This window comes from Morone saxatilis, unplaced genomic scaffold, assembly GCF_004916995.1.
Source record: "Morone saxatilis isolate NCDOM2014 unplaced genomic scaffold, NCSU_SB_2.0 Contig17, whole genome shotgun sequence".
NCBI lineage: Eukaryota > Metazoa > Chordata > Actinopteri > Moronidae > Morone > Morone saxatilis.
In genome coordinates, this window is record NW_023339729.1 from 93,307 (window position 1) to 102,089 (window position 8,783).

The 8,783-nt window shown below is 36.6% G+C and overlaps 1 protein-coding gene and 1 long non-coding RNA gene across 2 annotated transcripts in view; both read right to left on the reverse strand.

Moving 5' to 3' along the window:
- Positions 1-1,150: 1,150 nt before the first annotated feature.
- Positions 1,151-8,783, reverse strand: part of LOC118326405 — a 22,356-nt gene continuing 14,723 nt past the window's right edge. The window contains exon 5 of the long non-coding RNA XR_004796639.1: positions 1,151-1,161. This is a non-coding gene — a long non-coding RNA (uncharacterized LOC118326405). The remainder of the gene's footprint in view (positions 1,162-8,783) is intronic.
- wu:fc21g02 (putative cuticle collagen 145) overlaps positions 6,589-8,783 on the reverse strand; it is a gene marked incomplete at its 5' end in the record, with an annotated part of 8,236 nt that continues 6,041 nt past the window's right edge. The window contains 3 exon segments of the mRNA XM_035659396.1: positions 6,589-7,968; positions 8,202-8,333; positions 8,423-8,551. Of these exon segments, the coding sequence (XP_035515289.1) occupies positions 7,864-7,968; positions 8,202-8,333; positions 8,423-8,551 (366 nt within the window).

Here is an 8,783-nt window from a genome sequence, read left to right on the forward strand (position 1 = left end):
CCTGTATGTTCTTACTGTATTATTGTAATAACTCCATGAATATACATTGTCATTGGTACAAGGAGTGATCAATCATGTGGTGGTGCATTAGACATCCTGTCTGTTGATAGGAGCCATGAATTATGTTTGTTCTCCACATAGTTGCGGAAGTTGAATACCAGTCCAGGGTTTCAGATAGACACACTGACATGGCTCCCCACATCTGGTTAGGAATATGATCCTTTAATTCATAAAATATTTAACCTTTTAGGACCATTGTATATTTTTTGTTTGCTGCTTTTGTTTTATCTTAGGCGTTTATGTTTATACACCTTATGCACACTTCTTATTGAAAGAGTAGACTTACGAAGGGTAGCTCTAAATATTGCAGATTCATTTATTCATTCTCCTACCACGGTTTGTATTATAGATCAGGAGATGCTACGGTTATAGTACACGTCTTTTCCATCTACTACTCATTTAAATAACAATCAGCCTCAAGCTAATCAATCAATGCTTGACCCTACCAAACATTATGACTAATTCAGATAAATTTTAATTATATCTACCTGTGGAGTGTAGATTAATTTGAGGGTGTACCCCGCTGCTTGTAGTCTTATTCAAAAGTCTTTCTTTGTTGTACACCCGCGTCGATTGTGTCAGAGTCTGTTCAAATGTGTGCTCCACAATACAAGAGTCTTTGCAAAACTAGTTAAAGCCCATAATTTCGTGTTGTCTTGTAATCCCAGCCTATGATGACGTACACCGGGCTTGTGGAAGTTGATAGAGCTATCTCAAGGGAGCCCCTATCAGCACTGGCTATGATGTTCCCGGTGATGTTCGTATCACCTGAACCACCTGTGAGTCCTCCAACATCTGAGTCTGGAGTGTCTTCCCAAATCCTAACCTGTTCTGAACCAGCAGATAAAGCTTAAGCTGGGGGTTGGGGTATCTAAGTAATAAACGCTCCTAGATGTCATGTATGATTTCCGCCAGGGTCAGCTAGTGGGTCGTGCACTAGCCGTTCTCTCTCCTCCCTTCTCTCGTTCTCTTCAATTGCTTTTTAATAAGCTAGCTAGGACGCCACTATCGTCCCGCTCAGCGAGTGAGGCTCACGCCTCAGTATGTCTTTCCCATGAGACCCATCTGGTTGAAACTAATATTTTCCCCCCATCTTCAGTGCTTTCCAGAAAAAGAACCAAGGTGTAAAAAAATAACAAGCTTGACCTGCAGTATCTCATGCTATCTTTCATTTAACCATAAATTTATAGTCATATCTCCGTTTAAGTGAAGTTGAAATGGGTTGCTAATTATCGTAAAATATTTATTTTTACCTATCAATAAATGTTCATCTCCCGTATCTACGCATTTACCGCATAGCTTTGCTCCCGGCATGGGTCAGTCTCCCCCACCTTCCCCCACCCTCCCTCCCTCACTAAACTGTCAACCTAATTAAAGAAACATCCTTATATGGGAACCATAGTTTCTTGGTGTTTGATTAAGAAAATGACTAGAAATAAAATAGAAAAAATCTATACAACAATCTTGTTAGATTAAAATTTTTATATATAAGACCATTAAAACCATTATTATAATTACAATGTAATTAACAATGTTGTATGCACTATTGATTAAAATTTATTGTTATGTATCAATAAAAGTTCAAACTCTAACAAGCATTATCAATTCTAATTCTGCTTTCCCTATTATTAATTAAGGGTGTTCACAAACACACATTATTATTATTTTTTATTATTATTTTTTTAATAGCTTTCCAATACTAAGGTACTTGAACTAATGATTAACGTCTCTCCCCACGATCAGATCCTTTTTCCTCATGTAGGTAGGCCAGACTTTTGTCATATAATAGCTTACACACACAGCTCCCTTTTTCACATCAGTTACTACGTAGGTCGATATTATTACTTACCACTGTCTCCTAATATTTTTAATGGTCAATAAACTATAACCAAATTCTTCATTTTCTAAAACTGGCTCTCTAATCAATTTATTGACTTTCCTCTTCGTTTTAAGCTTCATATGCCCCTACTATCTTTAGCAGCACTGCTTGGAACTGCGACCTATTCTCACGTCTATTCTCTTTTTGCTTGTATCCTTTTTAGGACTTATTATGTCACTTGCAAAAAATCTAACACTGAACAACACGCATCTATTTACACAGTCTGTTGTTTGGTTTTATCTTATCATGTTTTATTTATCTATAATTAATTGTTTTTAACCTTATTACTCTATCTTTTAATAGACCATGCGTAATATATTTGTTTTATTTCTATGTAGTTTATTTTTCGTATGTACCTTCCCCAATCACTTTTTTTATTTTTTTTGTTTTCGTTTGTTTCTTTTTTGTGTTTTTGTGTGTGTAGCTTCTCGCCACCCTGGCGTCAATATTATTGTGACATGTCATAATACACTTATTATTGTTTAAAACTTAGTTCCTCTTATTATATCATTCTTAAACCAACTACAAATGTTTCCAAAATAAGACACGGCTATACTCTTTTTTATTTCTTTATTCAGTCCCCTTCAATCAAATAGCTAGGGTAGGATTTTAATAATCACCCCACACAATCCAAGGCTCAAGTGTCTCATAAGTTTTATTAAAAGTCACTACAAGGTACGTTCCATCTACCTCACTATTCTCACATACTTCCCTGCACCTCACTATATACATTCATCGATCTTCCACGGCATCCACGTATTTCTCAATTAAAAACATAAATCATCTCATTTAAATTACTCTCTCTCTCCTACCATCTTATTATATCACTCCCCACTCATCCAAGTACCAGTAATTCAATTAGTTTTTTTTGATTTTGTTTCTTCTTTCACTTTTCAAGGTAACCCTTTCAGTCTTCCACTTAAACGTTCTAATTTATTATATCAATTCCCATTGTTTTATATCACATCATTAAAACCTTTCTCTACCTTAAATTTTTAATTAATCTTTACATTCTTATGTATTCATTTACATCATAAGTTAATTAATTTGTAAATATAGCGTTATTCAAAATATTTTTATTAATAATTTTATGTCTTCAATTTTTCCACTCCAGGTCCTATGGTATTTAAATTTTACAATCCGAGCAAATCCCTCCACTAGTATTTCTAATTACACCTTACAAGACATCTGGATCTTCTCATGTTTATAAAAAATAATAATAAAACAAACTTACAGTTTTATACATTAGCCTTTACTACTTATATATTAGATCATAAACAACAATCCTAATTCATTTTGTCTTCCAATTAACAACTCTAAAATTTTCAACCAACTTAAGATAAAATGCTTCATTACTAATATTTAACATACATGACTATTTTTATCCAATTTAACCCTTAATTAACTAAATACAGATTAACTTTACCAATTTCCCTTTAACAACAAACTTCTTAAATAATTTACACTTAATTTATTTTATTTATAGCAATTTTAAATTTTCTAATTATCGTTTCCTAAGTTTCTTAATTTTTAATAACTCAATTTATATTTACGTAGTAACTTTATCTTTCACTCACTCACTTTTTTTACCACTTTACTCCATCTTCTCTCTCTAATCAAATTACATTAGCACTCCATTTTTTTTATCCATTCCTTAAGTTTTTAGATTAAACCATTCCATTGCTCACATACAAATCACATAAAAAATCATATTTAAACATTATTCTATAATTATACTTTTTCCAATTTATAGAAATGATATTTTATAAAAAATAAGTAACTCTTTTTTAATCAGACTCGTAAAGATATATGACTATATTTACCCTTCTTGTCTTTCCTTTTATTTAAATAAAAACATCTTGTTAATTTAATAAATAAGTATTAATCAGCTTACTCTTCTCATCCCATGTACTATTTACAGTCATTACTAACTCAATTAAATAGCTAATATTTATGTTGATTTTTTTTTATTTATTTACACTAAATATCTATTATAATAATCATAATCACTTTTTTTTTAATGTCTCTTAAGACGTCCCAGTACTAACTTGACAGGTATACTTAGACACTCTTTTTTCTCATTAACTTTCACCTTCTTAGTTCTTCACTTATGGTGCATTACCAAACTTTTTTTTCCATCTTACATTCTTTAATTTTTTATGCAATAAATAATAATAATTTTATTTAGATTATTGGATCTTTATTTCTTTCTTCTCCGAGCATTTAAGTTTCCCACCTTTGAATCTACTTACTTAAAAATTTATTTTACTTCTACATTTACTTTTTATGACCTCTACACTATGACATACTTTTTACATTTCTACCTAATCCATTCCCATTGATGAGTTTTTTTTTATAACATTTCTTCTTTGTATAGACTTCTGTTGTTTCCCCACAATCATTGGAATTATTATACGTTGTCATTCATAATTATCTAAATTTAAGTCATTTCACACCCCATAACCTTTCAAAACCCTTGTTGCCCTTTTGTCCAGGACAATCACCGATAAATCAACAGTCCACATTGTTAACCTTCCTTGTTACAAAACCTAAATAAATATTTATTTCTCTGGATTTTTTTTCTCTTTATATCACGAACAGTGTGAACATTAATGTTTTGGATTTAATAAGTTTTGTCCAGTGTTACTTCATTTTTTTTATCTGTGCTCACAGTCAACGAGGTCTTCTGACAACATTACAAAATTTTGAGTTGCTTCATGGACTGTATCAAATATTTATATCTAATAAATAATCCTAAACCCCCAAATAGTACATCCCCACTTATGTCGTTTTTAAACCTCCACCCATATCTTTCAGAACAACTGATAAACGGCACAAAAAATACGGATCTATGACTCAAAATACTAACCACACTCCACTCTCCACTCTCTCAATGCTAGTACCATGCAACTGCTTATAAGAAACGTCAACATCGTAAATCCAATATCAAACCAGACATCACTCACCCGCCACCTACCTATTGCATTACCACAACTCAATTCGTAACATGACCTCAAGATCTAATAATCCACTAAAATATTGAGTTATCCTTGGCTGAGATACCATTGATCAACTCATGGTCTCCACACAGATCAGCAGACCTCATAAAAATGAATCGTCTGCATTAAACTCTAACAACCATCCTCCAGGCCTGTCAATAGCTGAAAACATTGCTGTAACCCAGTCGCACTCCCATCAGAAAGATCAAACGTACAGAATAGCCATAGAACAACGGTGTGTGAGAGTCTTAAGGGATGGAACTGGTACAACCTAACCCTATCCTATCTTATACTCAATTCCCATGAGATAGCGATATCAAGAAACCAATCCCCCTCCCTCCACGGCAGAAAAAAGTAGAGCAAAACGCCCCCATCATGTAGAGACAGGAATCGAAAAACCTAATATCACAAAAAAGCAAAATCCACTAAGATAAATAAAAAAAAAAAAGATGTGTATCTGTGTAACAAATGCTGTGTGCAGTCAAGTGACAGAGCCGCAGACTCAAGCTGCAAATGCAAAGGATGTTCATTTTAATCTTGCCAATGTTCCAGGCATCAGAAGCAGAAGCTGCCACTGAACCACAGCTTTACATTAGATGAAACAGCTTCAATTAAATTGACAACAACTTGAGAACTAAACCTGTATAATACTCAGCTAAATGAAATGCAAGTACAGTAAACGTTACATGCCTATACTAGTCCAATGAGATTCGCGTCCACAAAGTCTGGCACTGAACACATGTTTGCTCATCTCAGTTATATGTTGTCTTGTAATAGGTCATCATATGGCAGATTGCAATCAGTCCCGTTTTAAGTAACTTGAATTATGTTCAACACTAAAAGCCACATAGGCTCGATAGATTACTGCCAAATTAGCCATAAGCGACTACACTGTTCTTGTTATCTGATGCGCTGGAATTTCCGCGCCATAATACTCGTAACGGGTGACCCAAAGAGAGACCGTTATGATGACATAGGATATCCGAGTACTATCACTATGATCATTCTAGTCGAAGATAATCAGTGCTTTCATTCTCCAGATCAATGCTTCGTCTATCACATCCGTCAGCAGACGCAGTAATGAACGAGTTTATCTTGATTGTATTATATCTAGTGATTTTTATCTACTGTTTATGCGAGGAGCTGCTTATCACATGTCCGAGTACTGGGCTGAGATAGTTAATGCATGCTCAGGCAGCCGCAAATGTTAAACTATTAGCTCTCAGCTCCTCATGAGCATGAGCATGTTTTCTAGAACTATATCGAAGAAAATATAAAGCAGTCGTGATGATCTGATGCGCTTACTGAACAAGGGCCACATTGTGATGGCGTTAGAAACCGTCAATCATGGGGTTTCTATGCAAGCATGCTATGCGACTCTACTAAGGATCCTATGGAGATCACGTGCGTTATAGAATGTGGATGATCAGGTGCCTTGCACAGGAGAGGTGTCAGAAGTATCGACAGGATCTGTTCTAAAAGATATGCAATACAGAGACATGAGGCTCATGGCGGAGAGAGGCAGACATTGTGCTCTATCATGAGTTGCAACGTTATGGTATTCTAAATGGCTGACCGCGAATGTTGGTTTCAGCGAATCATTTTTCCAACAGTGCCGGCATTACTGGTAGGCCTCAAACTGCTTGAAACAGTTAATGCTTGGTTCTGATAGAGAGAGGGGGTCAGAACACACAGTGCAGAGAGTCTGTTGGTATGGGACCACCAGGGTGCCCAGGTGATCACAATGTTATGGCTGATCGGTGTATCTACAAATGCTACTGGACAGCAAACCTAGGACCAAGTAGTATTCCAGGATAGGAACACTGGTTGTTGTCTGGGGCTCCAGGCCAAATATAATTACTGTAAGATAACGCTCAGCTAGTTTTTGCTCCTGGGCCCCATGGCAGATTGATTTATCCAAGTCTGGGTCTATACTTTACCAACAACAAAAAGCCACACAGGACTGATGCCATTTCACTGTACGTGGTGATTTGGGTACAAAGCTTGACAACTTTGTGACTGGCTTCTTCACAGCAGCATCATCATGCATGTTCCAATGCTGTCTCACAGTATGTCAGAGGAGTATGGCAGTCTCTACATCTGTTTTTTTTCATTGGGAATTATAAGAGGCTCACCCTCAGACCTGAGGTTGCTCAAGGCCGATTTATTAGCTCCAGCTGACACAGTTTCTAAATATCGTATATATATATATATAGTAAATATATGTTTTGCAAAGCTGTATGACTCTCCTTCAGGAAATTATGGAGACAACGGGAGAAATAATAAGGGTACAGAGGTAAAAAGTGACAGGAGCTGTTTGAATATAGCTCAAGGCTGAAACATTTTTCATCTAAGCTACTATTTACTATGTAGTGATTTTCAGCCGATCATTTTCCCAGTGAACTGCTTTGCTTCCTTTTGTTGCATCTGAACTGACTGGTAAACCTAAAGTTTTTTTCTTGATTCCTTGGTTTTCCTGGCACTTTAAATTGGGAGTCAGCTTTCACTAATCGTAAATAGAAACAAGGAATCAAACAAAAAGAAAAAGAAGGCTGGAATCAGTGAAAATGTAGATAGAAACCACAGTTATGTGCTAATGACATCTCTTAAACAATTGAATTTGACTCCTCGCCTCTGGAAATCTCCACTAACTCCTACATGCTGACTGCAAAAACACAGCTAGATTTTATACCAGAGAATTGATCATTTGGCCTAAAACACATTATTTTCATTGATATAGAGGATAAAATGCTGATCAAGGCAAGGAGGCAAAGAATAAAATCTAATGTCCACATGTTGTTCATCGTTTCCACCTGTGCCATTACGCGTCCCTGATTTAAATGCTTGGAGAGAGGAATGCAAAATGGCCACAGAGGGGCACTGTAACATCAAAGTGAGGAAGGGCCGGTGAGGAAGCTCCAGTCCCTACAGGAAGTTGGTGGTTGATTTGTCGACCTGGAACTTGTAGGCACTGTCAGAGGAGGGGGGCACAGGAGCTACAGGGGCCACAGGAGAGTATGCAGCTTCAGCCTAGAGGGTGAACACATTCATATAAAAAAAATTCGTCAGTGCATGCCCGCAGCATTCATACACTAGGATTGGCCAGGCACCCAAGCTCATCAGGTGATGTACAGAAAGCTTTTTAAAAAAAGCTTTATATGTAGTTTTAATAGTGCCAACGCCAGAAAGAAAGTAGTGGTGGATGACAATCCTCATGTGGGTCATTTCAGGACCATAGTGTGTGTTTGGGTGTGTGTACATACCTGTGGTGTGGCAGTCAACAGGGGGTCAGCAGGTGAGGGACACATATTCTCCATCTTGAGCTCCTCCTTACCAGGTTCACTAGCTGCTGCTGGTGGAGGAGAGCTATACATGACTGGACCTGGAGCATAGCCCTAAAAGAAAAGATAGAAGATAAAAGAAAAGTGAGGGAAACAGGGATGCAATTAAAAGCATTAGTGTCAGACTAAGACACGGGTCATACCATTGGAGCTCCAGGTGGGTACTGGCCTGGTGGTGGACCGTTCCATTGTGAAGGCTGGGCGGGGGGGTTCATAGCTGGACCGACAGGAGGATAGCCAGGGTTCTGGGGTGGGTAGGCTGGGTTATAACCCTGGAGAGGGAGACATTTAGGAGTTAGATCAGTAAATATTAAGGGAGGAAGCAGGCGAACGGGAAATCTGGGGAGTCAATGAAAACATATTAGGCTGGATCAAGTTTATCTATATGTAAAGATCCCCTCCAGACATTTTTAACATACAAAAAAAATAGTCTGCTTGGAATAATAATGTGTGTCTGATGTGTAATTTCTGCATTTAAGAATATGCTAATGTTGTTCATTTCAA